The sequence below is a fragment of the Hypanus sabinus genome, chromosome 1 (assembly GCF_030144855.1).
Source record: "Hypanus sabinus isolate sHypSab1 chromosome 1, sHypSab1.hap1, whole genome shotgun sequence".
Lineage (NCBI taxonomy): Eukaryota > Metazoa > Chordata > Chondrichthyes > Myliobatiformes > Dasyatidae > Hypanus > Hypanus sabinus.
Window position 1 is genome coordinate 161,922,600 of NC_082706.1, and position 22,877 is coordinate 161,945,476.

At 37.8% G+C, this 22,877-nt stretch overlaps 1 protein-coding gene across 1 annotated transcript in view; it reads right to left on the reverse strand.

Moving 5' to 3' along the window:
* Positions 1-22,877, reverse strand: part of kcnq3 (potassium voltage-gated channel, KQT-like subfamily, member 3) — a 352,587-nt gene that overhangs the window by 7,051 nt on the left and 322,659 nt on the right. Inside the window, exons 9-12 of the mRNA XM_059991102.1 lie at positions 12,866-13,059; positions 9,231-9,330; positions 3,296-3,427; positions 162-260 (exon numbers count right to left, since the gene is read on the reverse strand). Coding sequence (XP_059847085.1) covers positions 162-260; positions 3,296-3,427; positions 9,231-9,330; positions 12,866-13,059 — 525 coding nt within the window. The remainder of the gene's footprint in view (positions 1-161; positions 261-3,295; positions 3,428-9,230; positions 9,331-12,865; positions 13,060-22,877) is intronic.

Genomic DNA, 22,877 nt, shown 5'->3' on the forward strand with positions numbered 1-22,877 from the left:
ATGTCAGCCTGTACAATAGCAGAAAATGCAATTTTGCTTCAATTTTCAATAGGCAATGCATTTTTTAGGATTAACAGATAATGGATCTTCTGATGCTATTACATGGCATAAGCTTTAATACATAATTAACTTGTTTATTATAATTTATTTTAGTTTCTTACTTGGGGGATTGTTGAAAAGGATATACAAACCCTCCTTTTAGGCTTGTTTTTTTATGCTTTGGAGTTGATGGTGGTGCAGGAGCAAGAATCATGTCAATCCTACAAAACGAAGTATGACACACAATTAACAAACTAAGTTTTGTGGTTAGAGTAGTTCTGCACATTAGATTTTTTTCTCAGTGTTGTGAGATTTTTTTCTCACAACATGTTCTTCTTGTGACTGCCAACCAGCAAAAGTTTCATCATTAAACTTTAGCAACACTATGACCACTTCGACCGCTTTGCACTAAATTAGACCATGCTTTTTTTCTGTTTGAATTGTGTTTCCTTGTAAAATTGTGCATAATTTATGTTTTTTTTGTGAATACTGGTAATTATTTGACAAAACTGACATGGAAAGAGATACAGTATATCAGGGCTGGAAATTAAACACCAGTTTATGGTTTTTGAGGTTTAACTGCTAAGCAAGCATAATGAGAGCCATTGACCGTGTGGATAGTCAGAGGCTTTTCCCCAGGGCTAAAATGGCTAACACAAGAGGGCATAGTTTTAAGGTGCTTAGAAGTAGGTACAGAGGAGGTGTCAGGGGTAAGTTTTTTAAGCAGAGAGTGGTGAGTGTGTGGAATAGGGTGGTGGAGCTGATAACGATAGTGTCTTTTAAGAGACTCACGGAGCTTAGAAAAATAGAAGGCTATGGATAAAGCCTAGGTAGTTCTAAGGTAGGGATATGTTTGGCACAGCTTTATGGGCCAAAGGGCCTGTATTGTGCGGTATGTTTTCTATGTTCTATAGCAGAGAGTGGGGTCACTTAACTTTTTAATGTATATGACTGATATTTTGCAAGGTACGATAATGTTATCTGTGATTTGGAAGGACTCAGAGGACAAAAGAAATAAGTGAAATGTTAAAGCCATAAGCTGAAAAGGAGCTCAGATATCATTACAACAGAAGCTAATATCTGTACTACAAGAGGGGTTGCTCATGAGGACAAAGCTGCAAATGAACTGAGCATGGTTTAGAACTGTATGGCAAAGCTGTTAAACTTAAAGAATTACAACTAAATTAATCTCACTAATTTCTTGCCATTGACTCTGCTTGTTGTGTTTGTCATGAAACGCTGATCTGTTCTTTTAAGCTTAACTATAAATTGTTTCTCAAGCACAAATTACCCCAGCTACTTCGAGACATAAAAATGAAAATGTTGGAAATGTTCAGCAGGTTGGGCAAAGCCTGGAGAGAGAGAGAGGAAGAATTTATGTTACAGGTCAATGATCTGTCACGTAAACCCACATCAATTCCACCTCCCGCACTTGCAACCTTCCTGATTCCTACCACAACTACAATAAGGATCACAGTATCCTGATCTTCTGCATACTTCCCCTCTCTTCCTTTTCAGTATTCCAAAAGAACTTTGCACCTTGCAGTATCCTGATTAATTCTCCACTAACATCTCTTTCACCTGTAGCATATTCTTACAGTCTATGACAAAGAAAGTCAATTCCGTAACTTTCATTATTAAAGGAAAAAGGTCCAGATGCTGGAAATTGAAATTAAAATAGAAAATATTGAGCAGGCCAGGTAGCATCTGTGGGAAAGTAAACTGAGTTAATATTTTAAAGCGATGATTGACAATTGAAGCTGCCCTTTTACTTTCTCCCTTCACACCATGCAGGGATGCAACCACTTTCCGGGAGATTTATTTGCCTGTTATCAAATCAGCATAGTATACCCTTCTCAGAACATGACCTCCTCTCCCTTGGGGAAACCAAACACAGAACAGGTGACTGCTAAGCAGCCACTTCCGCTCAGTCTGCAATCAAGACCCTGGGCTTCTAAAAGCCTGTCACTATAATTCCCCCCATCCCACTTCCACTTTGATCTCCTCTTTGGCATCCTACATTGTTCAAAAATAACGCAACGTAAACTCAAGGAACAGCACCTTGTTACATAAATGGATGTTTCATTGTTAGAATGAACCAGATGAGCTAAGAGCCTGTTTCCATCCTCTGGGACTCCATGGCTCTAATTCTAGGTGTTGACTATTTCTGGCACTTTCCTTTTTACTAAATTTCATATTTCTACCATCCACTCTCTGTGAGGCATTAATTGGCTAGGGAAAATCACATTACAGACTGTAACAGTAAACAAGTAATGGCTAATATTCAATGAATTAACACTGGGGGCAAGGAACAGATGACGTGGTGATGTAGTGATTCGCATAAGGCTTTACACCATCAATAACCTAGGATTAGTTTATGTTGCTGTCTATAATGTTCTCCCATGATCAGCTTGGTCTACCTCGGGTGCATTGGAGTCCTCCCACATTCCAGAGGTGTAGACGTTACTAAGTTGTGGGCATAATATGCCAGAAGCAAGGCAACACCTGCGGACTGTCCCCAGCACATCCTTCCGTTGTGTTGGTTTTTAACACAAACAGCGTCATTCATTGTATGTTTCAACGTACATGCAATAAATAAGTGAATCTGAATCTGAGAAAATTTCTAGAAAATTGTGGGGATCAGGTTTAGATTGAATGAGTGAGTAACTGAAAGAATTTAGCATTAGTCAGTCAATAGTACCAAATGTATTCACATGAAACTGAATGCTAATAAATCCAAAACCTGATTACCTGCCCGTAAAGCTTAAAGGAGGCTGCAGTGGGAGTGTCATCACCATCAAACATTCCAAAGATTCTAGAACTATTCCCAAAGATTGGGAGAGAGCAAATAACTCCATGACAAAAGAAAGGAGGGACAGAGAAAATGAGAAATGATAAACCATTTAGCCTAACAAAGGTGGTCGATACATACAAGGTAATGGTAAAAAGACACTTGGAAAAATATTATATTTATGATAGGAAAATTATTTTTTCTTATTTTAGAGTTTATGAGGCTACAGGTAACAAACTAAAGGGAAAAGCAGTGAAAGTAGTATATCTGGATACACAGAATTTTGTCAGCTAAGTGTACAATGTGCATAACACCAGAACAATCACTGCACTGATGCTTGAGAATAGATAATAAATATCATATCCTATAGACATCCTCCGATTGTTTTTCAAAAACAACTTGTTAAATCGTGACATTTCAACACATGCTATTGCACAAATTTATGTTTGGTTTCTCACTACTTACCTGGACTGAAGATATTTTATTCTTGAGAGCATATCTAAATGCCCTGCTGAGTACTGTTCAATAACATCCTTCACATCATAGGGTCGTAAAGTCTCCTTGAACCTTTTCTTGGTGAGGTAAAATTTCATGATACTGAAGAATTAAAAAATAAGATTATTTTATTTCTCCTTTACTGATTAGAGAAACATTCTCTACAGCAGAAACATTTTCTCTTTGGATATTTCATATGGTTTCTTCAATAATTTTTCAGTCAATCGTTTTTTAATCAGCATGGCTTCCTTCAGGGAAAATCCTGCCTGATGAACCTGTTGGTATTCTTTGAGGAGATTACACTTAGGATAGATAAAGGGGATGTGGTCAATGTTGTATTTTTGGACTTTCAGAAGGCCTTTGACAAGGAGTCACACAAGAGGCTGCTTACCAAGTTAAGAGCCTATGGTGTTTCAGGAAAATTGCTAACATGCTTAGAGCATTGACTGATTAGTAGCAGGCAGTGAGTGGGAATACAAGTATCCTTTTCTGGTTGGCTGCCAGTGACCGGTGGTGTTCCACAGGAGTCAGTGTTGTATATAAATGATTTAGATGATGAAATAGATGGCTTATTGCCAATTTTACAGATGATACAAAGATTGGTGGAGGGGCTAGTAGTGTTGAGGAAGCAGGTAGTATGCAGAAGGGCTTAGGCAGATTTGGAGAATTGGCAAGAAAGTGGCAAATGAACTACAATGTTGGAAAATGCATGGTTATGCACTTTGATAGTAGTAATAAATGTGTGGACTATTTCGAAATGGGGAAATATCCAGGAATCTGAGATGCGGAGAAACTTGGGAGTCCTTGTGCAGAACACCCTAAAAGTTAACTTGCAGGTTGAGTCGGTGGTGAAGAAGGCAAATGCGATTTTAGTATTCATTTCAAGAGTAGTATAGAATACAAGAGCAAGGATGAGATGCTGAGGCTTTACAAGGCACTAGTGAGACCTCACCTTGAGTATTACGAGCAGTTTTGTGCCCCTCATCTTAGAAGAGATGTGCTGGCATTGGAGAGGGTCCAGAGGAGGTTCACAAAGATGATTCTAGGAATGAAAGGATTACCTTACAAGGAATGTTTGATGTCTCTGGGTCTGTACTCGCTGGAATTCTGAAGGATGAGGGGGGAATCTCATTGAAACTTTTTAAATGTTGAAGAGCCTAGACAGAGTAGATGTGGAAAGGAAGTTTCCCGTGGTGGGAGAGTCTAGGACAAAAGGGCATAGCCTCAGGATAGAGGGGCATCCTTTCAAAACAGAGAAGTGGAGAAATTTTTTTAGCCGAAAGGTGTTGAATTTGTTGCTACATGCAGCTGTGGAGGCCAGGTCATTGGGTGTATTTAAGGCAGAGATTGATAGGTTCTTGATTGGACATGGCATCAAAGGTTACGGTGAGAAGGCCGGGAACTAGGGTCGAGGAGGAGACAGAAAGAAAAGGATCAGCCACGATTGAATGGAGGAGCAGACTCGATGGGCCAGATGGCCTAATTCTGTTCCCTTATGGCCTTATGGAATAATCAGTTTTGTAAATTAGAATGTGCAATTCCATAATGTTATGAAGGAGGTAGCATTACTCTTACCCAGCTCATTTATTGTCATTTGGTTGAGTATAGTAATCCAATAATTAATAGACCTAGCAAATCTAATACACATTTATCAATTTAACAGCAATGGTAGGAGGCAATAGAAGGTTGCATCAGAAAATTCATCTGCCAATCACTGACAAACTGATCTAATCTTGTTCTCAGTGGCATCCCTTCCTCCATTTATTTCAGCACGTTACTCTTATGCTTGATGCTTTACTTAATTCTTTCACTTCCCTGAATCTTCATTGTCATATTTTTGCAGATTCCCCTCCTTTTACTGCGTCCAAATTCTCACTTCTCATATCGTATACGATATGAGAAGTGGTTACTTCAGACAGACACAGCATGGGTTCGTGAAGAGTTGATGAACTTGTTTGATGGACTTACTGGAGTTCTTTGAGTGCAGCTGACAGAGTGGAACAGGTGGATGTTGTATACTTGGATTTTCAGAAAACATTCAATAAGTTGTCCCATAAAACATTTATTGATCAGATAAGAATACACAGAGTTAGGAGTAATATATTAGCATGGTTAGAGGTTAACCCGTAGAAGGAAGAGAGCTGATATAAATGTGAGTATCTCTGACTGACAGGCAGTAGTGAGCAGAGTGCCACAAGTATTGGTGTTGAGTCTGCGATTGTTCACAATATACATTACTGATTTTGAAGAGGTGACCAAGAGTAATGTATCGAAGTTTGCTGATGACACTAAATTGAGTGGAAAAGCAAATTGTGCAGAGCATGTGGAGAGCCTACAGAGAAATATAGATAAATAATGTAAGTGGGCGGGGGGGTATATTGTTGGAGTACATTGTCAATGGAGTATATTGTTGATGTAAATGTGGTTATCCATATTGAAAGGAAAAATAGAAAATCATATTATTATTTATAAAGTGTGAGATTGCAGCATGTTGTTGTGAGACTTGGGAATGATTGTGCATGAATTACAAAAGGATGGTTTGCAGGTGCAACAGTTCATCCGGAAGGTAAATGGAATGTTGGCCTTCATTGCTAGTGGGATTGAATTTAAGAGCTGGGATGTTATGCTGCAAATGAACAGGGTACTGGTGAGGCCACATCTGGAGTACTGCATGCAACTCTTGTCTCCTTACTTGAGAAAAGATATGCTGGCATTGGAAATGATGCAGAGGAGGTTCATGAGGTTGATTCCAGAGATGCGGAGGTTAACCTATGAGGAGAGACTGCGTCACCTGGGACTCTACTCACTGGATTTCAGAAGAATAAGAGGGGAACTTAAAGAAACAAACGTACAAAGTTATGAAAAGGACAGATGGGTTACTGGAAGGAAAACTGTTTCTGCTAGTAAGTGAATCTAGAACATCATAAAATATATTGAAGACACAGTTAGATGGATTTTTGCATAGCAGGGGAATTAAGGGCTAAGGAAAAAGTTTGAGCAGAGTCCAAAGGGAGATCAGCCATGATCTTACTGAAGACAGAGCAGGCTCAATGGGCCAAAGGCCTCCTTCTGCTCCTAGTGCTTATGTTCTGCTATAGGTCCCTGAACATTGGAACTCTGGCTCTATTTCCCCTTAAGCCAAGAACCTGATATTTTGCAATTGCTAATTTTGATAGGTCTGATCCTTTATCCTCTTCCAGTTTACTAACTAACTAAAGCTTTTTATCTAGGCATCCTCTTTCCTGTAATTAAGGTAGTGATTTCATCTGAATCATTGCAATGTTTGGGTTTTACTCTAATGTTAATAGAAAACAAAATAAATCCAGCTAATCTAACCTTGGCAGGATAATTAAACGTCTTTCTACACTGCAGAGGGAATAGTGTTCTCATGTTCATGTGAAAAGAAGGAAAGCTCTCAGAGTCGATTTTTCCCATGGAATGATCAACACAATTATGCTCTTGTCTGATTGAATTTCATCAGGTAATGCAAGACAGAATTAATCAAAAAATGATACATGTAAGTTACTCTGTTCAAAATGTATTGTGTTTCAGAACTTTAAAAGTCCAAATAGTATCTGCTTTTGAGCTTCTGGCTTTGTCCTTACTTTGTTAGTAATTTAATGTGAAAACCAAGTGGTGTTGTACAGTATACTCAGTTTATTAATTGAAGCTCACTAGTAAATAGCTCACATACTTTAGTCCTTCATTCACAAGAATCCACAGAGCTACTTTTTTTTCTGACTGGCAAAACCAGTTTTGAGAACTCCAGCCACACTCTGGAGATTTGAGCAGAACAAGACAGATACACTGTAATTAATACCTTCCATGATCTCAAAACCATAGGAATCTTCTAAAACCCAATAATTCCAGAGCCTAAATTCCTCTACTTCATTTGCCATTTCTTCATTTTTGTGTTGACCATGCTGGCACATTGCAACTATGGTTCTAGACATTCGCCTTAGCTTCTAATTTTTTAAAAGGAGAAGGCATATAATATTAAACTCCCAGTATGGATTCCATGCTTAAAGAACAGAGGCAACAATTCTCTATACACTGAACCTTCCAAGCATTGCACAGGATCAGAGGGGCTTCACGAGAATGAAAGGGTTAACATATGAGGGGCATTTGCTGGCTCTGGGCTTGTACTCGCTGGGGTTTAGAAGAATGAGGGGGGATCCTCACTGAACCCTTTTGAATATTGAAAGGCCTAGATAGATTAGATGTGGGGAGGATGTTTCCTGTGGTGGGGGAGTCTAGGACCAGAGCGCATAGCCTCAGAATAGAGGGACATTGACTTGGAACAGAAATGAAGAAGAATTTCTTTCACCAGAGGGTAGTGATTCATTGCCACGGACAGCTGTGAAGGCTAAGCCATTGGGTATATTTAAAGTGGAGCCTGATATGTTCTTAATTAGTCAAGACATCAAAGGTTATGGGGAGAAGGCAAGAGAATGGGATTGAGAGGGATAATAATCAGCTATGATGGAATGGTGGAACAGACACAAGAAGCCAAATGGCCTAATTCTGTTCCTCTGTCTTATGGTCTAATGGGTCTATGTTATGTGCAGGAACACGGTTCAATTTAATGATAAAACCACATTATTATTCTTTCTGACTCAAAGTAAAAGGAATTTTGTTCAAGCACAGTCTGGTCATTTAATATTTCACAGAATATTATCTGGGGCCTCAGTCTGTTGGGATGGTATGATTAATAATTACCAGGAGTTTTATTATTTGCTGTGGGATGTTGTCAAGTACTGCCTGTCCCCAAGTGAGTATGGTTCAACTGAGGAGGCATCATATTATGGACTTCCTCAATGAATTGCCGTGCTCAACGTTTCTTCGAGGATTACAATGGTAAATTAAGTAACTAGTCATGTTCTTCTGTCTTCATCTTTAAGAAGATGCCTGTCACTCAAGTAATGGTTTCTATACAAAATAGGGATACTTACTCTTGAAATATCCAGTATAGTTGTGATGCGCCTTTGAGCAGTAGGAGAGAAGAGTAGATTGGCGCTTAAGGCAATTTTATAGAAGTTGGGATGAGGGAGGTCCGTAAAAACTTTGAACACAAGAATGAGAATCTGAATAGGAGGTTTCAAAGCCTAGGACATTCAAAAGTATTGGCACTGTGGCTACACCAGAATGTACATAGCAGAGTTTTTGATGATCTAAATTTTATGGGTAGTGGAAGAAGGTGAGAAAAACTGTAAAATATTCACTTCCGAAGTAGAACTTTCAGTAAGATGGATCAAAGCATGGTGGAGTGGACAACATCAGACCTGTGGGAAGAGTCGCTTTAAGTATGGACAGCAAACAGGCTCAGAGCATGAACTTTGGTTTGTGACAGTGCCGTGTAAAGGGTGTTGAGTACAAACTTAATGGTGTGGACTGGAGATGATGACTTCAGTCTTTCCAATATTTAACTGAAAGAAATGGCTGCCATTCTGGACACAGGTAGCTTACAAGTACGCATGAATTCAGCTAACGCCACGTCTTTTGACTTCCAGTCACACTTCTGCCTGTTTTACAAAATTTGCAAAATTTTATTCACAGCAATAGATGACAGATGGTAGGGGAATGGGGATGATGGGAAGAATTGGATCGGCCCATGATTGAATGGTGGAGCAGACTCGATGGGCCTAATGGCCTACTTCTTCTCCTATATCTTATGGACAGTGAAGGCAGAGAGATTATGTAAAAGCATGTATGAGTTTTTTTTCTTACACACATCATTACTATGTTCTGCAGTTTAAGTGCAGAGCTAAATAAAGTTGATTTAAAACTCTTAGAAAACTTGCTTTGCCCATTTCATTAGTAATTCTAATGAATTCAGTCAAAATATCACCATTTTTAGCATTTAAAAGAGAAGGCAGTGGAAAACTTATTTTTGAATAAGCCTTACCTTGCAGCCCTGATAACAGTTTTCAGTGTAGGGATCAATTCTTCCATGAGAGCAGATTGATAAGCCTTATCCTCGGGTTCTTGTTCGACTTCAGCAGCATCTGAAAATCAATGAAAATGGCTCTATTATCCATGAGAGTGCAATAATTAAACAAAACCTTTCACAGCCAACAAGCCTGATGCTTTCTGTATTTCAGGTGAACGATATCCCAGGAAAAACATCTGGTACCAGGTTCCCCCCATTCATCCTTAATCACTAAGGAAATCAATAATAGGAACATAGAGGCAACAGGGAGAAAAAAATTTGCACCAATGTCACTCCTTATTAGATTCAAGATTCAAATTTACTTATCAATCGAATAACAATGAAATGCATCACTTGTGTTAAGATGCAACATGTCCAAAGTTTTGCTGGGGGCATCCTGCAAGTGGTTTTTCAGCGCCAGTGTAGCATGTCCACAGTGCTCAGCAGAATAACACAGAACACAGCGAAATAACAACAGCAAAACAAGCCCCGTTCCTCCCTACCAACACAGTCCTCCAACTCCATTACTGGCCACCTTCAGCTTCCAGCCTCCACCATACCTGGACTCAGACTCGTCAACATTGGGCCTTCAACTTCCCCAGCAGACTTGCAGAGATGTGCAGACTTGGGTCTCTGCTATTTCACTGATGAGGCTAGTGAAGTTGAGTAAAGTTACCCCCTTTGGTTCAAGAGCCTGACAGCTGAGGGATAGTAACTGTTCCTGAACTTGGTGGTGTGAGTCCTGAGGCTCCCGAACCTTCCTCCTGATAACAGCACTGAGAAGATGTTGGACGCTGCTTTCCTGTGACAGTGTAGATGTGCCCAAAGTTGAGATGGCTTTTCTCTCATCATTTTCAGATTTTTCATCAATAGCACAGAGATTAGTGAAACTGCAATTTGACACTTTATCCTTTCCCTGTGCAGTCATTTGTTTTTGTCTGCCCTTCTTTGTTTGTATCCTACTTTGTTACATTTTCTGCAAGTTTCGCCTTTAAAATCTGCATTGGTCTGGTGTATATGAGTCCCTACTACAATGGCAACATATTTTGTTCAAAAGGCAGATTTCTGGTTACACACTGCAATTTTGCTTACACTCACTGTCATTCATGATTGCAACACAACTGTGTGTCTGTCTGACTGTAGTTTCCAGTGATTTCAACTGCGTTTTTAAATGTATGTTGTGCTCAGTTAGGAGCTGTTTTTGAATGCTTCCTTGTAAAATTCCACAAACTAAACAATCTCTCAGTGCATCATTAAGCTCATCACTGAACTGACAACACTCAGACAATCTCTTCAATTCAGCCACGTATGCTGAAATAGACTCTCTTTCCTCTTCATTCCACTTATGAAACCAAAAGTGCTCTGAAATCAGCAATGGTATTTTGGCTGGTTTGGTTGGAGCTGTCATAGTTCTAAGCAAGCTGTTTGCCTTTAAACACAATTCACTCACCCAAACTGGCACTCACTATTTCATTTGCTTCAAAGTACTGTTCATTTAGCTCAATATTCATATTCCAGTTATCCCTTGTGCAATTGAACTCACCTATCTTTCCAATGTAGCCAGTCATTTGTTTTATTTATAGATGGTTATTATCACTGTTTATCAGCCCATGAATTTGTCCTCTCTCTGCCTTTTTTAAACTCAAATGTCTCTTCCCTTCTAAAGAATCAGATGCTAGAATGATTCCCTGCACTTTTTTAACTAGACTATCTTCCTGTGTTTCAACAGGTAGGTAGTCAGCTCAGTTTGTTTAAAACTTCCTTGATGTTCGAATAATGCGTGTCTAATTTCGTTTTTACTTTTAATGAGACACGCACAAATGATGTGGTGGTATGATGAAGTATACATTGGTGTACTTTTACCTACACAGCCCATAATTAATTATGTAAACAAACAAGAATTCTTAATTAAACAATATATTTACGATATTATTCAAATATTACTGAAATATTAAATACACAAGAGTATTTGGAGTCTACTGACAATTTGCTGACTCGATGGAGGTCCGTCAGCCCTCCTCCAAGCTAATCTGTAGGTCTGACCACGGATGTCCCACATCACTGTTGCTGGTCCTCAAATGTGGAGCAGAGGCTTAGATTCTGGGCCTGACCATCAATTCTCCCACATCCCTAAACTGTAATCTGAACCCTAACTCCTCTCTCTATCCCCAAAACAGTTCCCATGAACTGAAAACAATTACACCACATCTAAATCTGAGCCCTGATCTATGTGGAGACAGCAGGCACCATCTTGAAATCCCACCCAATATCCCTCTATGTCTTTCCTATTCATGTTTTGAAGAGAAGCATTAGGTGAAGAGAAGCACCTCAGTGCCCTGCCAAACATAAACCTTAAGCAAACAATATTAAAGCATCTGAAATGATCACTTGTATTTGATGTGAGCAACTTGCTTTATACGTTGCCAGTTCCAGAGGGTTTTCCACTCTCAGCAGCATGGTCAGGATGTTAAATTTGCTCATGTTAAAAAACAGCCCTTGTTTTCGTATTTGATGTTTATTGGTGGATGCAGGAGGCATTTCATGTTAAGATATTATACATATAGCCCAGATGTACAGTGATTTTTTTTCATCATGATGCTGAAACTGATAGATAGTAAATAAATACAGATTAAATCCTTCATCTGATCCCAAGACACTATAATTGGTCAAGTTAGGTAGATGAGAGTGGTTTCAAGGAAGCCATTATAGTGACTCAGTTAAAACTCACAGAAGAGACTGGTCTTAGAGAGACACTCTACCTCATATCGAATGGGATACCCAGTCTGCCTTGGGGAATACTAAAGGTTCCTTTATGGATTTGGAAAGAACTACAGAAAGTAATGGATGTAGTCCAGTCAATCACAGGTAAACCCTTCCCAACAACTGAGCATACTTGTAATGAGCACTGTCACAGAAAAGCAGTATCCATCCTCAAAGTCCCCCAACCATTCAAGTCATGCTGTCCTCTCATTGCTGTCATCAGAAAGGAGGTGCAGGAACCTGAAATTCCACATCACTGGGTTCAGTTATTATTCCTCAAGCATCAGGTTCCTGAATCAGAGGGGATAACTTCACTCACACCAACAATGAACTTATTCCACAAACTATGGACTCACTTTTAAGAACTCTACAACTTATGTTCTTGACATTTATTGCTCAGTTATTTATTATCGTTATTATATTCACTTTTGTTTTATGTATTTGCACAGTTTGTTGCCTTTGCACGTCGGGTGTTTGTCCATCTCTGTTGTGTGTGGTTTTCATTGATTCTATTGTGCTTCTTTCTATTTACTGTGAATGCCCGCAAGAAAATTAATCTCCGGGTAATATATGGTGACATATATGTATGATATTTACTTTGAACTTTGGAAGGAGAATGGAGTTCTACTGCAGTTCTGGTCAACACACACTCCCTCAACAAACTGACATGTAAACAAACATGTAGGTTGAACACCTTATTGTAGGTATACTTATAAAAATAAAAAATCATCAGCTCTTTGTCTGTGAAACCCACTGATAGAATGATGGATAATATAAGCTCAAGTTCTTCTATCTAACAAAAGGGAATATTCGGGAATTTCAGAAAGACTGATAAAATAGTTTTGTGATACCTTCTGAGCTTTGTCTGAATCCAAAAGCCCTAATACGAACTGCAGCTCGAAGGTCACTGAAACCCATACTTTTTTGATCTTTTGAAGGACTATCTTCTCCTCCTTCTGTGTTCAGAGGTGCAAATTGCTTGCTCTTTACAGTGGCTCCTCTAGGGCCAGAAATTCGAACCCGTTCCAGGAGACTCAGTTTCTGGCTGTAGGAAAAGCAATTACAAAGCAAATGTTCTCAAAGCATTTATTTATCATTCAATATCCCCCCAGTGATAGCAGATCAGTGTTTAGTATCACACGCTTTCCAGCGAAGACCCATGGATTGCAGCTGTGGTTCAAAGGTAACACTTATAGCTCAAAACAGCAGAATGTTTGTAGAGGCAAACAAAATCCAGAATGACACTCTGGTGCAGCACTGAGGGAATGGTGCAATTTCAGATGAGTTGCTAAACGAGGCTCTCTGAGATGGATGTCAAATACCCTTGACACAATTTTGAATTCTCTCCAGGTTCTCGATTCACATATGCTGCTCATCCAAGATCTCTATAAGTCAAGTTATCTTGGCATGACCTCATTTATGTTTGAAGGGCTCTGCATTAAATTGCTGCCACATCCCTTACATGATTACACTTTACCAAGAAACTTGGTAGAACTGTGTTTCAGATTGTCCTGAAGTCATTGAAATATGGTTCTGCTGCCAGTGTCTTTCTTTTTTAAATTAGGGAGTGTTTAGCAACAACAATGCTTCAGGCAATGAGTTGGATGAGAAAAAAGGAGGCATGAATCACAGCAAAATCTACACAAATAATGTTAACTGATACAGAGAACCAAGTCAATTTAAAGAGAGGAAAGAAAGAGTACGGCAATTTTCACAGTAAGTACAGGGTAATTTCTTCAGAAGAATGCAATTAAGATGAAAATATTATAAGAGGATCATTATGTTTTAGTTATGTACATAACATCAATCTCAATCACAGAGAAATGTGAGATGATAGCTTGATTGATAGCTTGACAATCATTCCCACTTCAGTGATTAAGTATAATGAGGATTAAAAACAAAGAAAAAGAGGCTTGAAAATGGTGTGTGCTGCAAAAGACTCAAAGAACAGCACAGTACAGTCCAAGCCCTTTGGCATCGATGTTGTGCAGACCTTTCAAACTACTCTAAGGTCAATCTAACCCTTCTCTCCCACATAGCCCTCCATTTTCCTTGCATCCACATGCCTATCTAAGAGTCTTTTAAATAGCCCTAATGTATCTGCCTCTGCCATTACTCCTGGCACTGTGTTCTTAGCACTTATCATTCTCTGTGTAAAACACTTACTTCTGACATCCTCCCCATACTTTCTTACAATCACCTTAAAATCATTCTCTCATATTATCCATTTCCACTATGGTAAAAATGTCTCTGGCTATCCCTCTACCTATGCCTTTTATCATCTTGTACACCTCTATCAATCCTGCTTTCCTTAAAAAGAAAAGCCCTAGCTTACTCAACCTATCCTCATACAACATGTTCTCCTACCATACAGCATCCTGGTAAATCTCTTTTGCATTCTTTCTAAAGATTCCACACCCTTCTTATAATGAAGTGACCAGATGAGGATGCAATATTCCAAGCGTGGTCTAACACGGGTTTTATAGAGCTGAAAAATTACCCTACAGCTTTGAATTAAATTCCCAACTAATAAAGGCATATGCACTTTCTTTACCACCCTATCAACTTGGGCGACAGCTTTGTGGGATTTACGGATCTACGATCCATCTGTTCCTCCACACCGCTATTAACCCTGTACTCTACCTTCAAGCTTGACCTTCTGTATCGTGTTTCCGGATTGAACTTCATCCATCACTTTTCACCGCAGCTCTACATCCTGTCAATGTAGTACTATCACTCTTCTAGGTCACAGGTGAAGATTGTAACAGGTTCACTGGAACTGAGCAGGGCCCCCCTTTTTGTTTCTCTTATCAGACTCAAAATGGACAAACCTATCAACAATGAAATGCAGGACACGATCTGTGTCTGTTCTACTGAAGAGGTCAATGAAGAGTTTACCGACAGAAAGGAAGAAAATGCAGCTCCTAAAAATTAAAGCCTAGCATTGTTAGCATAATTTTTCAAGTTTCTTACTACATGAAGTGCTGTATCTAAGAGCCAAAAAGTATTTGCATCAATGTTGATCAATTAAGATAATTACATATTCAAACTGAAAACACAATAAACTTTTCCTTTCGTCTCTTCTGCCAGACTTGCTACTTGACGATAAAGAGGGTCACAGTCAGTTTAAAGATTAAAGACTGTGGCAGGCAGGTAGGCAATTACTTGGGAAATTATTGATTATTGATCAAAATAATCACCTCAACCACAGGAAAAATGACTAAATTGTTCTTTGGTAAACTAAACAACTGCAATCATACTTTTAAGCCCTATGTAATATAGATGAATAAAAAAAATTACATTTCAAGCATTAATGAACATATAACAGAGAGATCTAGGAATAACAGTGCATAGTTCCCTGAAGGTGGAGTCTCATGTAGATAGGGTGATGAAGAAGGCTTTTGGAACGCTGGCCTTTATAAATCAGAGCATTGAGTACAGAAGTTGGGATGTAATGTTAAAATTGTACAAGGCATTGGTAAGGCCAAATTTGGAATATTGTGTACAGTTCTGGTCACCGAATTATAGGAAAGATATCAATAAATTAGAGAGTGCAGAGTCGATTTACTAGGATGTTACCTGGGTTTCAGCACTTAAGTTACAGAGAAAGGTTGAACAAGTTAGGTCTCTATTCATTGGAGCCTAGAAGGTTGAGGGGGGATTTGATAGAGGTATTTAAAATTTTGAGAGGGATAGATAGAGTTGACGTGAATAGGCTGTTTCCATTGAGAGTAGGGGAGATTCAAACGAGAGGACATGATTTGAGAGTTAGGGGGCAGAAGTTTAAGGGAAACACAAGGGGGTATTTCTTTACTCAGAGAGTGATAGCTGTGTGGAATGAGCTTCCTGTAGAAGTAGTAGAGGCCAGTTCAGTTGTGTCATTTAAGGTAAAATTGGATAGGTATATGGACAGGAAAGGAGTGGAGGGTTATGGGCTGAGTGCAGGCAGGTGGGACTAGGTGAGATTAAGAGTTCGGCACGGACTAGGAGGGCTGAGATGGCCTGTTTCCGTGCTGTGATTGTTATATGGTTATATGGTTATAAGAATAAACCTGTATTTAAATAGACTACTGAGAAAATTCATTTTCAATGTCTTTAGCCTTGAAATAATAAATGCATCAAAAATATGTTGGTTCAACATTATAGAGTGTTTTAACATATTGACTTCTACCAAGGCTAATCGAAGATATTGGTACATTGCTGGAAAAAAACATGATTATTAACAAATACTTTGGAGACTTAACATAAATTGATCTTCCAAAATGTTCCATGAACCGACAAAGAGAATTGTTATTTGAGGTAATAGGAATAGACCTTATTTAAAGCAGTTGTTTTAAGTTGGAGTCTTATAGGAGGATGGAAGTGTGAAGTCTAGGGGAGGGAATTGCAAGATGGCTGAAGATGTACTTATTTATGATGAGCCAACAAGAGGCTGGGTGAATGAATTTCTTAAGTCACAAAAACAGATTTTGGAAATGGGTTGGGGGTTGGTAAGATGAAGGGGCAGAGGTGGAAGAAGTGAGGGCACACAAGCACCAGGTGAGATGTTGTCATCTAGGAAATACTATAAGAATCAAGAAATTAGATGTATAGTAGATTATTCCTTGACAAACACATGAATTTTCTCAGCAGAAGGAGTTAAGGTAAAGCCAGTAGTGGGAGTTGCCATGTTATATCTGCAAAATATATTTTTTTGTTTTGAGCATGGTATGGGGAAAATGGCACCGATAAAGAGCAATATGTTGCATGCAGCTCCAAGGGGAATTATCAAATACTCCCATTCAGAAATTTATAGTTTTTATTGCTATGTATTGCAATGCACTGCTGCCACAAAACAACAAATTTCATGACATATGCTGGTGCTGGTGATATTAAACTGGAAAGAAAATCAGTTCACTGTGCTACAGGATGTGAAAGATAACGTACTCTGACTCCTGTTTTGAATTGTCAATTGAAGTACATGTGGAAGCTGTAGATAGATGATATCACCAAGGAACAGCCTCGAGATAAAGAAAAGGAGAGAACTAAGAATGAATGCATAAAGATCTCTTGAGGTGCTTGTGCGAGGTTAGACAACAAGCCTCTTTTGGAGATGATCTGATCATGATTATATATAAACAATAGTTCTAAGAAGTCATAGGATAGATTGAAGTGACATTAGAGAGAATTTGTATTACAGGACTGGCATCAGGGGAGATTTGGCCTGGATAGCAAAGTGAAAGGAGAGAAGCAGCCACACAAATGTCCACAAATATCTTGTAGTTCTTGGTACTGAGGGTGAAATCCAAGGTCTATGAAAACGAGTGTTAGTGGACAAAAGAGCCCAGGTTTATTTTTGCTCTCCAGGATTAGGCTAGGTTGGAGGGCAGTTTCTTTCTTTTCTTTTTCAATCTTTTTATTAAATTTCATATATAAAAAAAAACAACACATAATAATGAATAGATTACAGATTCAATAAACTTGAGATTACATTAGTAATAGGATAATAATATCCTATTAAAACATCCATCAACAAAAGGTACATAAATCAATCAAGTCTATATAAATATATATGAAAAAAAAACAAAAATAATCATCGAAAAAAGAAAAAAAAATTGAAATTATATATGAGAAAAAATATATATTGAAAAAAAATACTAAACTAAAACTAACATGGGCAATAATAGCACTTTATAAATATATAAAGGTGTCAAGAAAAGAACTCCGGAACTCCATACCTGAACAAGGATAAGTAGAGAAAAGGATCTGAAATAGCCAAATTAATTCATATGAAAGTGTCGAATAAATGGTCCCCAGGTTTCTTCAAATTTAATTGAAGAATCAAAGATAGTGCTTCTGATTTTTTCCAAACTCAAATAAGAAATAGTTTGGGAGAACCACTGAAATGTAGTAGGAGGATTTACTTCTTTCCAGTTTTGTAATATAGACCTTCTGGCAATTAATGTTACAAAGGCAATCATTCGTCTGATTGAAGGGGAAAGCTGATTGCCATCTTCATTTGGTATACCGAAAATTGCAGTAATAAAATGGGGTTGTAAATCGATATTCCATACTGAGGAAATGACATCAAAAATGTCCTTCCAATAGTTATGTAAAGTGGGACATGTCCAAAACATGTGAGTCAATGAAGCCACTTCTAAGTGACATCTGTCACATTGAGGATTAATATGCGAATAAAATCGGGCAAGCTTATCTTTAGACATATAAGCTCTATGTACAATTTTAAATTGTATTAAAGCATGTTTAGCACAAATAGAGGAGGAATTAACCATTTGTAAAATTTTTTCCCATTTATCTGTTGATATATTACATCGAAGTTCTTTTTCCCATTCTTGTCTAATTCTATCCGATATTTCTGGCTGTATCTTCATAATCATGTTATAAATAAAAGCTACTAATCCCTTCTGACAAGGATTAAAAGTAAAAATCAAATCTGAAAAATCCGATGGAGTTGAGTTAGGAAAAGATGGAAGAATTTTATGTAAGAAATTTCTAATTTGTAAGTATCTAAAAAAATTAGATTTAGGTAATTCAAATTTGTTGGATAGTTGATCAAAAGACATCAAAGTACCTTCAAAAAAAAGATCACGAAAACATTTTATACCTTTCCTTTTCCATATACTAAAAGCTTGATCTGTCAATGAAGGTTTAAAAAAAAAATTACATAAAATAGGGCTGTCCAGAGCAAAGTTTTTCAGATTAAAGAATTTGCGAAATTGAAACCAAATTCGTAGTGTATGTTTAACAACAGGGTTGGATATCTGTTTATTGAATTTGGCTAAATCAATAGGAAGAAAAGAACCAAGAACGGAAAATATAGAATATCCCTTAACCTCACTACATTCCAAATTTACCCACTGTGGGCACACAGGTGAATCCAAATCTAGTTTCCAGTACATTAGGTTACGAATATTATTCGCCCAATAATAAAATCTAAAGTTAGGTAAAGCTAGACCACCATCTTTTTTAGACTTTTGTAATTGCCTTTTGCTTAACCTAGGATTTTTATTTTGCCACACAAATGAGGAAATTTTTGAATCAATATTATCAAAAAAAGATTTAGGAATAAAAATTGGTAAAGCTTGGAATAAATATAAAAATTTCGGTAAAATCATCATTTTAATAGCATTAATCCGACCAACTAATGATAAAAATAAGGGAGACCATCTAGTAGTAAGTTGCTGAATTTGATGAAGCATAGGTAAAAAATTCAGTCCAAATAAATCTTTATATTTCTTGGTGATTTTTATACCTAAATAGATAAAGTTATCAGTAACAACTTTAAATGGCATCCTATCACTCAATAAAGTTTGCGCGTTTAAAGGGAATAACTCACTCTTATCTAAGTTTAACTTATAACCAGAAAAGCTACCAAATTGAGCCAACAAGGATAAAATAGCAGGAATAGACCTACTAGGATTAGAAATATATAACAACAAATCATCAGCATAAAGCGATAATTTGTATAACTTCTCATTACGGGTAATACCAAAAATATTAGGAGACTCACGAATAGCAATAGCTAAAGGTTCTAATGCAATATTAAATAATAAAGGACTTAAAGGACAACCTTGTCTCGTACCACGAGATAATTGAAAAAAAGAGGATCTATAATTATTTGTAAGAACAGAAGCAACAGGTTTATAATATATTAATTTAATCCATGATATAAAATTAGGACTAAAATTAAAGTTTCTCAATGTATTAAATAAATATGTCCATTCAACTCTATCAAAGGCTTTTTCAGCATCTAATGAGATAACACATTCTGGGGTTGTAGGTGATGAAGTATAAATTATGTTAATCAATTTTCTAATATTAAAAAAGGAATACCGATTCCTAATAAAACCAGTTTGATCTTCTGAAATAATCTGTGGTAATACCTTTTCTAATCTAATGGCTAAAATTTTTGTAAGAATCTTAGAGTCTACATTTAATAATGATATAGGGCGATAAGATGCACATAAAGTAGGATCTTTATCTTTTTTAAGAATTAGAGAGATAGTAGCTTCATAAAACGATTGAGGTAGTCTCTTCTTAACAAACGCATCATTAAAGATTTCACATAGCCAAGGAGAAAGCAATAAAGAAAAAGTTAGAAGGCAGTTTTACCATTGAAGATTAAGGTTCAGTAGGCTGGCCCAGCTAAGTCTGGAGATGAATGGCCTAGCCAGCTGTGAAAGTAAGACCCCAGGAGTTATAGAAAGTGGAGGATTAGATCAGATTAGAGTGATTTCTTCTATTACTTATACACATTTACTGCTTGCTGAAATTGAATATTTATAACCAGCAACAATAATGTTATAAAGTTCTAATTATTAGCAGCTGGAATTTTCTAAAACAATTCCAATTCTGTACAACTGTCAAATTGTTAAACAAAGTAATGCAAGAAACCTCATTGTAATAATATAGCCTTGCCACTTTCATCTTCAATAAGCAATCAATTTTTTTTTGATCTAAAGGTCTTTGAATAATCTTAAGATATTTGTTAACAATGAGAGTACCACCACTGACTTTATCAATAACCATATAACCATATAACAATCACAGCATGGAAACAGGCCATCTCGGCCCTCCTAGTCCGTGCCAAACTCTTAATTTCACCTAGTCCCACCTACCCGCACTCAGCCCATAACCCTCCACTCCTTTCCTGTCCATATACCTATCCAATTTTACCTTAAATGACGCAACTGAACTGGCCTCTACTACTTCTACAGGAAGCTCATTTCACACAGCTATCACTCTCTGAATAAAGAAGTACCCCCTCGAGTTTCCCTTAAACTTCTGCCCCCTGGCTCTCAAATCATGTCCTCTCGTTTGAATCTCCCCTACTCTCAATGGAAACAGCCTATTCACGTCAACTCTATCTATCCCTCTCAAAATTTTAAATACCTCTATCAAATCCCCCCTCAACCTTCTAGGCTCCAATGAATAGAGACCTAACTTGTTCAACCTTTCTCTGTAACTTAAGTGCTGAAACCCAGGTAACATCCTAGTAAATCGTCTCTGCACTCTCTCTAATTTATTGATATCTTTCCTATAATTCGGTGACCAGAACTGTACACAATATTCCAAATTTGGCCTTACCAATGCCTTGTACAATTTTAACATTACATCCCAACTTCTGTACTCAGTGCTTTGATTTATAAAGGCCAGCGTTCCAAAAGTCTTCTTCACCACCCTATCTACATGAGACTCCACCTTCAGGGAACTATGTACTGTTATTCCTAGATCTCTCTGTTCCACTGCATTCCTCAATGCCCTACCATTTACCCTGTATGTTCTATTTAGATTATTCCTGCCAAAATGTAGAACCTCACACTTCTCAGCATTAAACTCCATCTGCCAATGTTCAGCCCATTCTTCTAACCGGCATAAATCTCCCTGCAAGCTTTGAAAACCCACCTCATTATCCACAACACCTCCTACCTTAGTATCATCGGCATACTTACTAATCCAATTTACCAGCCCATCATCCAGATCATTTATGTATATTACAAACAACATTGGGCCCAAAACAGATCCCTGAGGCACCCCGCTAGTCACCGGCCTCCATCCCGATAAACAATTGTCCAGCACTACTCTCTGGCATCTCCCATCTAGCCACTGTTGAATCCATTTTATTACCTCAGCACTAATACCTAACGACTGAACCTTCTTAACTAACCTTCCATGTGGAACTTTGTCAAGGGCTTTGCTGAAGTCCATATAGACTACATCCACTGCCTTACCCTCGTCAACATTCCTCGTAACTTCTTCAAAAAATTCAATAATGATCTGGATGATGGGCTGGTAAATTCAATAATGACCTTCCACGCACAAATCCATGCTGGCTACTCCTAATCAGATCCTGTCTATCCAGATAATTATTAATACTATCTCTAAGAATACTTTCCACTAATTTACCCACCACTGATGTCAAACTGACAGGTCTATAATTGCTAGGCTTACTTCTAGAACCCTTTCTAAACAATGGAACTACATGAGCAATACGCCAATCCTCCAGCACAATCCCAGTTTCTAAAGACATCTTAAAGATCTCCGTCAGAGCTCCTGCTTTTTCTACACAAACTTCCCTCAAGGTCCTGGGGAATATCCTGTCAGGATACAATGAGAGGGATATTTAAACAAATCTGGTCTGGAGTCATCAGTCTGTTAGGTGACAGAAACTAATACTTAATCTCCAGATTGCTACATTTAGCAATTTCAGAAGAAACTTCAAGTGGTTATGGAAGCAGGTGATTTGATGATATTCTAATAAAGATTTGTACTACCAGTAAATAGAAGAGTTAATACTCAAGTTACATCAAAGAAACAATGATGCTATGTTTCTTCATGCCATTGAGAAGATATTCAGAGTCTTTATTAGTCAGCATAACTTGATGCAAAAAAAATGTAACCCTGTGTCAAGGGCAAGTCAGTTGATGGTGAGAAAGTGAAAGCTTATCATATCACTACTGAATTAAATGGCACGGGTAAAAAAAAAGTGAGTTACTAAAGCAAACTCACCCTGTATTTATTAAGATTAGGTTCAGTGAGTTCTTTGACAGAGTAATGGGCTGATGTTTAATACAGATAACGTAGTTCACTTATGTGTGAACACTCAAAACACTTGAGATAACCCCATGTAATAGATTGGTCATGAAGCTTGAACCCTTGGTGATTAATGAAGCAATGGCTATGTTGATACAAAATCAGTGAAGGGACAGGAATAGGCATTCTGAGTCAGTAACACTGTTATTTTGAGCCCTACCAACTACTTAAGCACCTCCCCAATACTTTTTAAAATCTAATCCAATCCTTTACTATTTCATAATTTATTCTGATGGTGGTAACATTCTTTACTTCAGTCAGTGTATACCT